The sequence below is a fragment of the Jaculus jaculus genome, chromosome 10, assembly GCF_020740685.1.
Source record: "Jaculus jaculus isolate mJacJac1 chromosome 10, mJacJac1.mat.Y.cur, whole genome shotgun sequence".
In the NCBI taxonomy this organism is placed as follows: domain Eukaryota; kingdom Metazoa; phylum Chordata; class Mammalia; order Rodentia; family Dipodidae; genus Jaculus; species Jaculus jaculus.
In genome coordinates, this window is record NC_059111.1 from 116,153,320 (window position 1) to 116,167,687 (window position 14,368).

At 50.4% G+C, this 14,368-nt stretch overlaps 1 protein-coding gene across 3 annotated transcripts in view; it reads left to right on the forward strand.

Annotated features, from left to right (window-relative positions):
- Prkag2 (protein kinase AMP-activated non-catalytic subunit gamma 2) overlaps positions 1–14,368 on the forward strand; it is a 272,478-nt gene that overhangs the window by 104,883 nt on the left and 153,227 nt on the right. The window contains exon 1 of one of the 3 annotated variants that reach the window (XM_045160313.1): positions 11,770–11,909. The exons of the other annotated variants lie outside the window; for them this stretch is intronic. Coding sequence (XP_045016248.1) covers positions 11,816–11,909 — 94 coding nt within the window. The 5' untranslated portion in view covers positions 11,770–11,815. Of the gene's footprint in view, positions 1–11,769; positions 11,910–14,368 lie in introns of those variants that run through there. 3 annotated transcript variants of the gene reach the window in all.

The window sequence follows — 14,368 nt, forward strand, 5'->3', positions numbered from 1 at the left end:
TGGATCGTGGAGTCCTTTCAGGCCGGATGGGGGACAGTCCAGCTGTTCTGGAGGTGCTGCCATTCCGTGAGGCCTGACCACCCATCTTATTTTCAGATGTAACATCCGCACCCCCTCTGAGCTCTTTCTCATCACATGACATGGCCCAGGCTGGCCTTGAACTCTCCCGTCCCGACCCTGCTTAGCTTCCCAGATGGCGTGAGAACAATCACATTCAGGGTGCTGTGGCCATAGACTGGGCTAGAACTCTATACGTAGCTGAGGCTGGCCTTGAACCTTTTATCCACCTGGGGTTACAAATATTTTATGTGAGGCTAGGGATCAAACCCAAGGCTTCATAGATGCTAGGCAAGCACTCTACCCACTGAGCTACATTTCCAGCCCCTTTTAATCCTTTTGAAAAGTGACATTTTGATTTGACAATTCCAAACTTACAAAAAAGAAGTAAGGGTTTCTTGTATATTCTCCCTGATTTCCCAGTGCTAACATCAGAGCTGACGTCATTCCACACTTGCTTAGCTCTGTAGTCTGTCTCTTCCCATCCCTCCACCTGCGGTGTGCTCATCACCAGACAGTTAAGTTACAAATGTAGTGTCTCCTTACCCCAGCCATTTCAGTGCGCATTTCATGAAAGCGTGGTCGTTCTAGCCACAGCGTAACTACCCAGTTGAGGAAATCAGTGTGACCGCAATGAAGTCAGCTAAACTTTAGGCTTTAATTGCTGTCTTCAGATTGTCTCCATGGCGTCCTTTGGAAGAGAAAGGCCCAGACACGCTTGCTTCTTGTGGCTCCCCCTCCCATCCCTCAGTTGGGAACAGCTCCTCTGTCTGTCACAGCCCCTGTAACTGGCCAGGCACTCAGGCCCCAGGCCAGCTGTCGTGTGACTGTCCTCACTTCTGGTGTGCCTGACGCTTCCTTATGGTCGGATTTGGGGTGACTGTTGGCAGACCTGCCCACGCCTGTGTCTGTGTCCAAGGCCTCGCAGCAGGGAGCCTGTGGCTGCTGTGGCACCTTCCTGGTGATACCAGCCTGGTGGCTTGTTAGGGGCTGTCTGGGCAGCAACACGGTCCACTTTATAAAGTGCTTAATTTTCCCTTTGTGATCGGCCAGGGTTTCTGGGGCAGCTCTTTGGGATGACATAACTATCTCCCCGCTTCTCATCCAACGCCGGCTTGCTGCTTTTAGCACCGATTGATGATTCTTGCCTGAATTATGACTGCAGTGGTTGCCAAAAAGCGATTTTCTAATTTTATCACTAATTCTATATTGGTTGGTTGGAGGAAATTCTAGTTCAGAAAAGATTTTCCACGTTTTCACGTGTATGTATGTATATAGATATGTAAGTATGTATGCATGTGTACACACGTGTGTTATGTGTGTGTCTAGTCTCATGGACCTGTATTTAAGTCATTGGGGTACATTTGTCCACTGTCCAGTTTTGATGCAGGGGCCTTTTCGGTGGCCCCGGTGTCCTTCAGCCATCCCCGTTGTGCTGTCAGTGCTCCTGACTGCTGTGACATGGCCACAAAGCCTTTTGGGAACGTGTAAAGGAGCCAGATGAGGGGCTGAGGAGCTGGCGATGTGGGTAAAGTGTTTCTTGAACAAGCACGAGGACCTGAGGCCACTTCTCAGCACCTGTGTAAATGCCAGGCATGGTGGCACATTTGCAATCCCAGTGCTGGGGAGGCAGACAGGAGGGTTTCTGGGCTTCACTGGCCAGCCAGTCTAGCCTAACTGATGAGCTCCAGGCCAATGAAAGACCATATCTCAAAAAGAAGTGGGTGACCACTGGCTTTCACGTGTATACATATACACATTCACACACACACCTACAAACATGCACCCATGCGTAACACAGGCACACATGCATGTGTGTTGCAGTCAGGGTCGCATTGCTGGTAGAAATCACCCAACCAAGAGCAGCTTGTGGGAAAAAGAGGTTTATTTTGGCTTACAGGCTCGAGGGGGAGTTCCACGATGGCAGGGAAAAATTGTGGCATGAGCAGAGGGTGGACATCAACCCATGGCCACCATAAGGTGGACAATAGCAACAGGAGAGTGTGCCAAACACTGGCATGGGGAAACTGGCTATAACACCCATAAGCCCGCCCCCTGCAATACACTCCCTCCAGGCTTTCCCTTTGCCAAGGCTGGGGCCGCACTCCTCTTCCTTCGTCCCTTTAGTCATAATGGCCAGCGCTTAGCCCTCACTACTTGGAAACGTGGATTCATCGCTCTATGGCCTTTCGACTCCAGGAGTCTCCCTCTGGGCCACACACTTATCTTTGGGGCCTTTGGGGTCCTGAGAATGACATGCTGTTAGGGAGATCTTGACAGAATCCAGTTGCCTCAAGAAAGAATTGAGTAAGGCAAGGCCCCCAAGAACCTGCCATGGGATCCTATGGGATTTCTTTTTGTCCAGGCAAACCCAATAAACTGCCTTTTTTTAAAATGCAAAAGTGAGAGAAAATTGGTGCTCCAGGGCTTGCAGACACTGCAAACTCCAGATGTGTGTGCCCCCACCCATGTGCACGTTCACGACCTTGTGTGGTTGTGTCACTGTGCGTCTGGCTTACATGGGACCTGGAGAGTAGAATATAAGTCCTTAGGCTCTGCAGGCCATCTCTCCACCCTTCTCATGGGGTTTTAAAGAAATCTGTGGCTTTGTGCTTGCTGAGTCCTGCATTTTGACATGCTAAAAATAATTACTGCTATTGGTTTTTTGACACTTTTGTGTGTATGTGTGTTGCCATTAGTGGGTGCAGGTGCACGCACATGTTTGCAGGTGTGTGTGGAGGCCAGAGGACTCCTTCTGGTATTGTTCCTCAAGCACTGTCCACCTTTATTGAGACAGGGTCTCTTACTAGCCTGGAACTGACCAAGTAGTCTGGGCCAGCTAGCCAATGAGCTCTCAACATCCGTGTGTCTCCTCCACCCCAGTGCTGGGATTATGAGGGTACACCGTCACACCCCACTTTTGTTTAATGTAGGTTCTAGAATTTAAGTCAGGTCCTCTTGCTTGTACTTTACCAACTAAGCTACCTCTTCAGCCCACTTTTCTGCTTTTTGTTGTTGTTTGTTTGTTTTAAATATTTTATTTTTATTTATTTATTTGAGAGTAAAAGAGGCAGATAGAGAGAGAGGGAATGGGCATGCCAGGGCTTCCAAGCACTGCAAACTTGGGTCCTTAGACTTCACAGGCAAGCACCTTAACTGCTAAGCCAACTCTATAACCCTAATTTTTTTTTTTGTTTCTTTCTTTTTTTGTGTGAGAGAAAGAAGAAGAAGAAAATTGGTGCATCAGGGCCTCCAGCCATTGCAACCAAATTCCAGATGTGTGTACCAACTTGTGCGCATGTGTGACCTTACACATGTGTCACCTTGTGTATCTGGCTTATGTGGGACCTGGAGAGTCAAACATGGGTCCTTAGGCTTTGCAGGCAAGTGCCTTAACTGCTAAGCCACCTCTCCAGCCCTTGTTTCTTGTTTGATTTTTGTTTTTTGAGTAGGGTTTTGTTCTAACCCAGGCTGACCTGGAATTCACTGTGTAGTCCCTGGGTGGCCTCAGACTAACAGCAGTTCTCTTACCTCTGCCTCCCAAGTGCTGGGATTAAAGGCATGCGCCACCACACCTGGATGAGGGAGAGAGAAAGAGACAGAATATGAAGTGTCACTCCAGGTCCTCAGGTACCACAAACGAACTCCAGATGCGTGCACTGCCTTGTGCATCTGGCTATAGTGGGTACTGGGAAATCAAACTTGGGTCATTAGGCTTTGCAGGCAAGCGCCTTAACTTCTGAGCCCTCTCCCCAGCCTCCACCTGCCTGTTTTTGACATTCATATCCCCTTTGGCCACTGCCAGTTCTCAGTGGGCATACACATACTGGGTGTGAGCTGAGCTGGATGAGCAGAGGTAGTTTGTCTCTGCCAAAGCAAACACTCTCTTGTCACTCACAGTCTCCAAACTCCAGTTCCTGTGGGCACCACGAGGTTGCGTTTGACCCTGAGTGTGCAGCCACATGGGTGCCTGAGTCAGGCGGGGAATGCCAGGCTTCTAAGATACAACTCATACGCAGCCCCTGCGGGAGAGGCGAGGGAGGCCCCCAGGAGGTGACAGGGCGAGTTCACTGAGAATCAAGTGCAACATGACCTTTAGAGCTTTCCATGAAATATGACCCAGTGTTTTGCAACGAGCAGGAGGCCTCCAGCCAGTGTGTGTGCACAAAGGTGTGCGACTGGTCTCCTCCTCCAAGGGGCTCTGGGCTCTTACCTCCTGAGGTTTTGATTGGACATCAGCCTTTCAGGAAGCTAGGTGCTTTCCAGGCTCTGCCTAATGACCCTCAGAGGTTTCAGAAGTGTGATCTGGTCTACTTGTCCAACATCCTGTGACAGAGATGCACCCGAACCACGCCTGGAGGAGGAAGCTACCGAGCTATGGAGCAGGCCCCACCTCCCAACTACTCTGGGTAGGGAACCTCAGTTCCTTGTGATTCCTGACCGAGCAGTGGCATGCTGAAAACTTAGCAAGGAGCTTCGGGAAAGCGCCCACGTAGGACATACAGATGGTGTCGCTCAGTGACCTGCTGGGTCTCAGAGCTGGATGGGCAACATGGAGCTCCCATTCATGAGCTCATGAATGAAGGTGCCCATAGCAGAAACAGGGTGTCCGAATCTCAGCCACATACCCACCCCCACCATGATTTCCAGTACAAGGAACATCACCTCTACATCCAGGTGCTTCGGCTGGGGGTGTGGCTCATTGGGTGGAGTGCTTGCCTGGCATGAAGCCCTGGATGGGCTCTCCAGCACTGGGTCAAGCAGCTGTGGTGACGCACACCTCTAATCCAGTGCTCAGGAGGTGCAGGCACGTGTATCAGAAGTTCAAGGTCAGTCTGGGCTCCATGAGACCTTATCTCAACAAATGAGAACAAACAGCAAACACATCCAAAGTGGCTTCTATGATGTGGCAGACAGCTTCAGGTCGCTGAGATGAACTTCCAGACCAGGCACAGTTATGGAGGAAGGGATTTATTGAAGCTTACAGATGCAGGGGAAATTCCATAATGGCAGAAGAAGCTGGCCTGCCTTCACAGGACCAAGCAGAGAGAAGCACAAGCCAGAAAATGGGAGCCACAGCACAGCACACTTTATGTATCTTTAGACTGAAATCTCAAACCCACCACCACACCCTAAGATCCCCTAAGATCCCCCCAGTGACACTGCCTCCAGCCAGGTGGCTGCAGATACAAACTACAAACTAATAGAACACTGAGTATACTGGGGGCGTCTATTCAAACTACCACAGATGATGAGGAGGGCCTGGGGGTTTTCCAAAATGCAATGTAAATAGCACTAATTCATTGGTCCCATGGGCATTCCATGTCCTTCCAGGTGGGGAGAGACCAGGGCTATTCCGACCATCTGGTCTGATATGACTGCTGCTCTCAGAGCCTCTGCTGCGATGCAAGTCATGGGTAGTGGACAGAGGGGCAAACGGAAGTAGCACATCTACCATGGTATCCACAGCAGAGACCAAGAGCCACACTGACAGGTCCAGGCTGGGCTCCCAGAATAGGACCAAGTTATTGGATGGCAGGCGCCTCTGTGTCGTAGCATGTCACCCATGTCTGGGGACAAGACCTCTTAGTCTCTAGTACCTCCAAGTTTTTGGGTCACAAGGTCTCCAAGGAGCTCTCAGTCATCACACTTTGCCCGTGGCATGGAGATGCAGCATGCACCATGTGCTCTTCCCCTAGGCTGAGAACACCCCTCCTGTATGTGCCAGAGCCAAGAAGCTGATGGGCTCGCACCCTTGGCCACCCCCTGGAAGCCTTGTCAGTCTCCTCTCCTGCCCCACAGCACCTGTGGGCTGTCCAGCTTTTTATTTATTTATTTGAGCAGAGAGAGAGAGAAAATGGATGCATTGCAAACACACTCCAGATGCATTCACCACTCTGTACATCTGGCTTATGTGGGATCTAGAGAGTCAAACCTGGGTCCTTTGGCTTCACAGGCAAGCACCTTAACCGCTAAGCCAGCTCTCCAGCCTGAGTCCCAGCTTCTGATTGTTTTGCACTATCAGAATGTGTGACGGCCAGCACACCTAATAAAATCCATGCATTAGAGTCAACCAGACCTGAGCCTCATGGAATGCCTGCAGCCCTGTGGCCGTGCAGGGCATGAATGCAAGGGCAGAGGGTGGTCACAGCCTCTCTCTGGCACTGGAGTTGTCAGTGACAGCATCACCCAGGGATGGGAGGTGCTACCCCCAAGAGGATAGGAGTCACCTACCTGCTTTCCTGGCCTGCCTTGCTGCTGCTGAGGGAGAGGATCAAATTTGCTCCAGTTTACATCTAGTCCTCAGTTTCAGTTTCCCAGAGAGGCAGGCAAGACTTCTGGGAAAACCACGAACAAAGGACCTGCCCAAGGTAATGGGCTCTGGGGGCTGAGTCGGTTTCTAGAGACATGTCCCTTTCGCAACCCTTCACGCCTTCTGCCCCAACCAATCAGAGATGTACAACTGTAACTGCTGCTGGCTTAGCCAATCATTTTAAAAGATTACATAACCCACCTAAAATTCCTCTAGTTGTGCTTAAAAGGGGCCTGCGTGCTCCTCTCGGGGTCACCATTTTGTATGAATGGTTGACCTCTGCATGCTGGCTGATTCTGCAGAATTACATACTATTTGAGTCTGGGTCTTCAGCGATTCTCGGACTGAACTTGATGCAAGGCTCAGCCAGTGCTGCTGGTGGTGGTTTTATGGGTTGGATCCTTGCTGGCCCAGTGCTTTTGGTCTAGCTGGAGAGGAATCAACACACACAAAAAAATTTAAAATAAAGCTGGCGTGGTGGCGCATGCCTTTAATCCCAGCACTTGGGAGGCAGAGGTAGGAGGATCGTCGCCATGAGTTCGAGGCCAGCCTGAGGTGACATAGTGAATTCCAGGTCAGCCTGAGCTAGAGTGAGACCCTACCTCAAAAAAAATAGACAAACAAAAAAAAATTAAAATAATGCAGCAGGTTCAGAATGTGAAGCGTTTGTGTTCTTCAATGTCTGTTTATATTTCTCCTTGTTTTTGCTTTTTTTTTCTTTCTTTCAAATTGGTTCTGGGGATCCAAACTCCACCTGCATGTGCGGCAAGTATTTAGCCCACTGGGCCATCTCCCCAGCCGTCTTTCTTGTATGCATATATGTATATGTGTGCGTAGGCACATGAGTATGTGAAGGCACGTGTGAATATATGTGTGGAGTCACTTGTCTCCTATTTTCTTTTTTTAAAAATTGTTTTCCAAGGGAGAGTCTCACTCTGGACTAGGCTGACCTGTAATTCCCTGTGTAGCTACAGGCTGGTCTTGAATTCACAGAGATCCTGCTACCTCTGCCTCCCTAGTGTGCTGGGATTAAAGGTGCAGGGCCACCATGTCTGGCATATGTCCTATTTTTCTGAGGCAGGGTCTCTTCCTGAACCCAGAGCTCAATGATTCTGCCAGACAAGCTAACCAGCAAGCCCTAGGGATCTTGAAGTCGCTGACTTCCCAGCGTGGGCACTATCAGAGTGTGCCGCCATGCCCAGCTTGCTCATGAGTTCTGGAGACCCAGACTTCTCCTACTTGTGCAGCAAGTACGAAGCCATTGATACCCCAAGCCATCTTCCTCTCGTTGCGTGCAGGCATGTGGCCGAAACTCTAGACAAACAAAAACACCCCAATAAGCACAATTTAAGTTGACTATAATCCCACCTCTCTCCAAATCTCATACAACTGGTAAGAGAATGGTGACCCATGAGTCCCTGTCAGAGCCCAGATCAGGCACCTGTTATCTTCTTGCTCCTGTTCCTCCCAGCCCATGCCAATCAGGAGTGCAGGTTTTATTTTTTCCTTGTTTGTTTGTTTGGTTTTCGAGGCTGGGTCTTGGTGTAGCTCAGGCTGACCTAGAATTCACTATGTAGTGTCAGGGTAGCCTTCAACCCTCGGCAATCTTCCTACCTCTGCCTCCCGAGTACTGGGATTAAAGGCATGTGACATCGTGCCCAGCAGATTTATTTATTTATTTATTTATTTATTTATTTATTTATTTATTTATTTGAGAAAGGGAAAGAGGCAGAGAGAGAGAGAGAATGGGTGTGCCAGGGCTTCTAGCCACTGCAAACAAATTCCAGAGCATGTGCCACCTTGTGCACCTGACTTACGTGGGTACTGGGGAATGAAATCATGGTCCTTTGGCTTTGCAGGCAAGCACCTTAAGTGCTAAGCTGTCTGTCCAGCCCAGGAGTGCATGTTTTAAAAGTGTGGTCCAGAAAGGCCCTGGCTATTTTAAAATACAGTGCCATCCTGTGAACTCCTGTTTCCTTCTTTTTAACACTTCCCTTTCTTAAAACATGCCCCAGAACAGTGCAAGAGACTGTTTCCCTGCCAGCTGAATCACACAGTTGGAGAAGTTTCCTCCCTGTCCATTTGGGATCCTTATATGGTGGCAGCTGTGACAAGGGACTGTTGGTGTCCACCCTCCTGAGAGTGGGCATCCTTCCTGCACACATGCTAGGGAAAAGGTCTCCACTCATCCAACACACCACGTGAATGTGTTGTCTCTCCACAGTGTCAGAATCTGTCTCTAATTGCAAGATAAAAAGCTAGGCTCCAATATAAGGAACTTTGGATATGTTAGATTCCAGCGAGGGGTAGTTCTCAGGAATGTTGCCAGCCAGTGCTCGCCTTGCTGGCACCTTAAAAGGGACCAAGATGGCAGTGTTTACACTGTGGAAATTGGCAAGTACAATGCTCCAATATCTCCTGTGCCTCCAGAGAGTGGACATCTTCCCCAGCAGCAGGCAGTGGCCCCAAAGGGTCAAGGGAATGCGTGTCTTCACTTCACCTAAGTGGTGCCATCCTTACCTCCTTGGACAGATACCACATTCTGATATGGGACAAATTCAGAATAAAACCTGAGCTGAGCAGCGGCGGCGAGTCCTGGCCCCATGCGCAGAGGGAGCCACAGTGCCTGCTCCTCTTCTGGGCTCAGCCGCCAGGTGTCCTCACAGGAGACAAGCTAGTCTGCTTGGTGGTTCTGACCTGAGGACTCCCGCTTGCCAGAGACTCCCAAGGGGCTGGTGGGCTCTGCAGGGTGGCCTTAGATGAGGCCCAGATTTCAAAACATGGCTTTGCTCTTGTTTTCCTTTAAACTTCCAAAAAGTAAAATGAAGACTGTAGAGAGAAATTCTCCAATTCCCTTTCATCCACAGAAATCTCTGCAGCTGGTCTTGGGGAAGCCAGCCAGCACTTCGACCTCGGGTCCTACGGTTGTTAGAGTTTTGCAGTTTGCTATTGGATGGATCACACTTAGATGGACCTGGATTGGGGTTCAAGTTCATATCCACCCAGCTTGACAGCTCTGTGGTCCTGTGAACTACTGCTGTGGAATCCAGTTACCCATCTTAGGTGCCCTGGGGTTAGTAATGGCCGCCCCTTCTGCTTTGGGTGGGGTGAAAGACAGTAATAATTATGAGGTTGACCAGTGCCCAGCTTGGCACATGGGAGGCTCTTGATAAATGGCAGTTATTATTTTGCTAATGAAAATAAAGTTCTTGGAGAACAGGGTGTCTGTGAGTGATTCACAGCACCCAGTCCCCTCAATCAACAGCTGCCAGAACATTTGCTGGGGGTTTAATAACTGCTGTTGAAAGAATGTCTGGATGAACGCAAGTTCATTTTTAGTCACTAATCTTGGAAGTAATATTCCTTCCCCCACACTGTGCTATTTAATCGTGTGTTTCTAGGGGCCAGGGAGATGGCAGTGGGCAGAGTGGTTAAAGGTGCTTGCTCCCAAAGCCTGTCAACCAGAGTTGGATTCCAGCATCCACATCAAGCCAGACACAAAGTGGCGCACACATGCTTATAATCCCAGCAGGCTTATGGCAATGGGAAGGCAGTCAGGAGAATCCCAACGCTGGCATGCCAGCTGGCCTGGCCTTCCCACCGGCAACAACAACGAGAAGAGAGACCCTGTCTCCAAGACACAGTGGAAGGAGACTGACACCCGGAGTTTATCCTCTGGCCTGCACACACACACACACACACACACACACACACACACACACACACACAGTTTATAAAATACATATATATATATATATATATATATATATATGTGGCTTTGGCTTAGACAACGTTTTTTTTTTTTTTTGGAAACAAGATCTCGTGTATTCCAGGCTGGTCTTGGCCTTGAACTCACTATGTAGCAAAGGATGACCTTGAACTTCTGATCCTCCTCTCTGTACCTCCCAGTGTTGTTAGGGTGATAGGCAAGTACCACCATGCCTGGTTTGATGAGGTGCTGCAGATGGGGCTCGGAACTTTAGGCAAGCTAGATAAGCATTCTGACCACTGAGCTACATTCTCCAGCCCCTGTAGACATGGCGTTTTTATATTCTTTTATTTAAAACATGCCTTGCACATATATGCGTATGATGTACAATAATACCGATCTTATATCTATTCATTCAGTGGTCTTTCTCTGCAGCCTTTTGCTCCTTTTTTACTTTGTTGGTTTTTGTCATTGACTTTCACGATGAGTCCAAGCTAGCCTGGAGTTTATGATCCCCCTGCCTCAGCTTCCCAAGTGTTGGGAGTACAGGTGTGCATCACCCAGTCTTGCTCATGAATTTGGAAGCTGGGACCCAGAGAAGAGTAGTGACTTTCTTGAGGTCACAGTCTGGTTGCTGAAAGAACAAGTCACTTCTCTTGACTGAGGCTATGGGGCAGGGAAGCTTTTGCCGTTGCTCGTGCTTTTGCGTTTATTGTGACTATCACACCCATACAAAGCTTGTGCTCTATGGAAGACTTGGCTTAGTGTGTGGTGGGGTGGGGGGCGTAGCATGCCACTCCTGGTTCTGCCATTGGCTGCAGGAGCTTGAGCGATTCCCAGCCCCAACTGCGAAGGGAGGGGTTGAAAGAGATCCCCTCTCAATTCTCTGAGCTCTGTCATTGCACAATCCTCAGCGAGTCCAGAGCTCAAGTTCCACATCTGCTGGAGACCTTCCGCTGGATTCCTAGGCAAGCCTATCCTTCCTCAAAGGTGATCTTGCTGTGTCCCCAACTTCCCAGGGCAAGTGGCTCAAGAGCCAGAGGTTTAGTGACTTCCAGCGCTGGCACCTGGGGCTTCTCCTCCGGCAGCAGCCGGAACCTTCTGACCCGAGGAGCCCAGAAGCACATGCATCAAAATAGTTGTGTGATGTCATGTCATCATGGGAATGTGCTCTGGCCAATTGGTGCCAAGAATTGTCTGTACAGGGTGGTTTCCTTTTACAGTCTTCTTAAAGAGACATCACGCAGCTCTGCACATGACTGCAGGCTCCTGACTGCTCCGCCTACTTAGACTCCCCTCCTGCCTTTAAGTTTAAGGAGATAAAACCGTGAGTGTCCCGGTGAGCCCCAGCAAGTTTCTGTGTGTGCGTCGGGTGGCTTCTTGCCTACTTAAGTACAGTGAGACTGGCACTTCAGCCACTGCAGAGGTGTGGCCCGGCCAGGACTGCTCCGCTCAGGAGCCCCACGGGCTGTCATCAGAACCAGGGTGGGGTTGCACCGTGAGCGCCCATGGCTCACGGCTCTGGAGCGTGAGTGACCCTGTCGTATGCTAGTGAGGACACTTGGACTCTCAGGCTGTCACTAGCACCGGCTGCCTTTTGGGGCTGTAGCGAGCCGTGTACCCGGCACCCACTGGCTGATGCTGTACCCCTTCTGGTGACTCACCAGCTGAGGTGACACCATCTCTGCGGGTCCTGGTATGTTCACCTGTCACTGCTGCTGTGGCCACAGCTACTCATGAAGCGCTTTGGAAGCCTCAGAGGCCACAAGAAACCTAAGGACCAAAGCCGAAGTACCCAGCGGCGCCAGTCGGAGCCCCATGGCCTTTTTGGTAAGATGCTACCTTGCTCTTGCTTCTCTGATGGTCCCATGGGTGGAATGGGCTGTTGGCTACTCCTACTTGCTCTGGGTGTAGCCCCAAGGCAGTAGTTAGGGTGAAAGGCATGCAGTTCTCTTTCTCAAAGTGTTTTCTTTCTCTGGCACCACCTGGCCCAATGCAACCTAGGGATCAACTTATATTGTCACTCGGGCAAAGGCAGTGCTGGGAGGAGTAAGAAGGGGGTCAAACTGTACATCATTACCAATAAAATGGTGTGTGTTAAGAAAGCCAATGCTGGAGCTGGGCATGGTGGCACACACCTTTAGTCCCAGCACTCGGGAGGCAGAGGTAGGAAGATCGCCGTGAGTTCGAGGCCACCCTGAGACTACTTAGTGCATTATTTCAGGCCAGCCTGGGCTAGAGTGAGACCCTACCTCAAAAAACCAAGAAAGCTCATGCTGGAATGAGGAGGAAGGGATTCCAGCCCCTTTGTCCTCCGGTGGGCGGGTCTGGTTCATGGAGGGTTATGTGGGATGGAGAGCTTCTGCCTGTTTTGTGTCCTCTGTGGGGAAACTGCCTTGGGATCTGCTGCAGCCAGTTTGGCAAGTCGGAACCAGCTTGTCTGGGAGAGGAGGCCGAGCGTCTGTGGTTCAGGATTTCCAGGGACCTGCAGACATGGACTGCTTCGTGTACTTTGTCCTCCTGGAGCCCTACAGGTGGAGTCTCCGTTTACCTGGCTGCCGGGAGAGTCTGGGCAGGACCTGCCCATTCAACCTTGGGTGCTAGGTGCCCTGTTTTAAGGATCTGAGGTGCCACACACACAGGGAAGGGCAGCAGGACCCTCACTGCGCCCATCCTTTATCCTCTTGGTCAGGGCAGGGTGGGGAGGACACAGCACCGTGGGTGAGGAGAGACGGAGAGACTGAAGTGGCAGCGGCAGCGTTGTCCTCACACAGAGTGTGGCATGGCAAGGGGTACAAGAAAAAAGTCACAGGTATCATTATGTGATGATTATAACAGAAAATCCGGGCAGTAAAAGTAAACCTAAGAAAAAAGCAGATGTGCCAGCTGCCTGTACCCCTTGCCATGTCTGGTAGGACACCTCTCTGATCGCCTCAGTGGGCTCAGGTCCTCTCAGTGGAGGGCCAGCAAAGAAAATGGGGCTTCCTGAATTCAGGAAGTTTTCAGTCTGGTGAAGGAGAAACACGCCAAAGGCACAGAATCACACAGAGTGGGTGCAGTGATGGCTCTACACAGGCATGGGCTGCCTGGCCCAACAAGGAGGGAGAGAGGGCTGTCTAGACCAGAGTCAGTGACTGACCTAACAGGACTCTCGTTTTTAGATAATAAAGAAGTAAGTGCTCATTTACTCGAATGAAACCTGACCCTATTCTTGAACTAAAAATCTGGTTTCGCTAATGGGGATGGGCAGACAGACCCGTTATTAAGCACTAGACAGTGGTTTCTTGCCCGGCGCGTAAGAGCCGGTTGTCGTCCTGACTCCTATGATACCGAGATCAGAAATAATATTTGCATCTCCACCAAGGGCTTGTATGCAAATGGAGCTATAGCTGCAGGTTGGGGACAATGAGGCCCTCAAAGATTTCTCTGGGACTTGGGGCACAAGTGCAAATCTGCATGTGTACTCAGCCAAGGATACTTTAGGATGCCAGGGCCTGGAAATCTAGGGTTTTGTTGTTATTGTTGTTTATTTGTTTGTTTGCTACCATGGCAATGAGCCAAGAGCCAGGCAGAGTGGCAGGTTGGTGTCTCCACAGTGCAGGGCCACTGAATAAAGGGAGGATGGTGAAGGAGTGTGGAGGAAGGCTTCTCCCTGCTCTGCCTCACTAATTGACCCACCTTCTGATACCCAGCCGAGGGCGAGCCCCTGTGTGAGACCAGCCCAGTACCCATGCTGGGCCTCCTGACCTCTCGGTGACAGGAGCTGGTCTCTGGGGGAATGTTTCATCTATAGGTTGCACCCTAATCCCCAGCATTGTGGGTTCTCAATAAAAACGTCCCAGTGCCATAGCTTTCAACTCCTTTCTCCCGGTGGGGGTGGGGGTGGGGTGGGGGAGGGCTGCCCTGGCTGTCCAGGAAGTGCTTCTCCAGGGTTCCGGTTTAAATTCCCTTGGCAATCCTCTGTACTTCAGAAGCCCATTCAGACATTTCTTTCCCCCAAGGACATGCTGCTTATCCTCATGTCCCCAAAAACCTTTTGGCCAGCCAATAAGCCTCTGCTTTCCTCAGAGCTTGTGCCATCTTCTCTAGGAACCGCCGTCCCTCTGTGCTGACGAGGTGGAGCTGCGCCCCCATGGGCACAAGGGGCACAAGATGCACTGTTTCCTCGGGTGGCTTCTCGGTCATTTCTCCAGTCAAATAACACATCTTTGTCACACACACACGCACACACATATATGCACACCTGATACACATGTGCATGTGCATGCAGATTCACACGTGCATAGGTT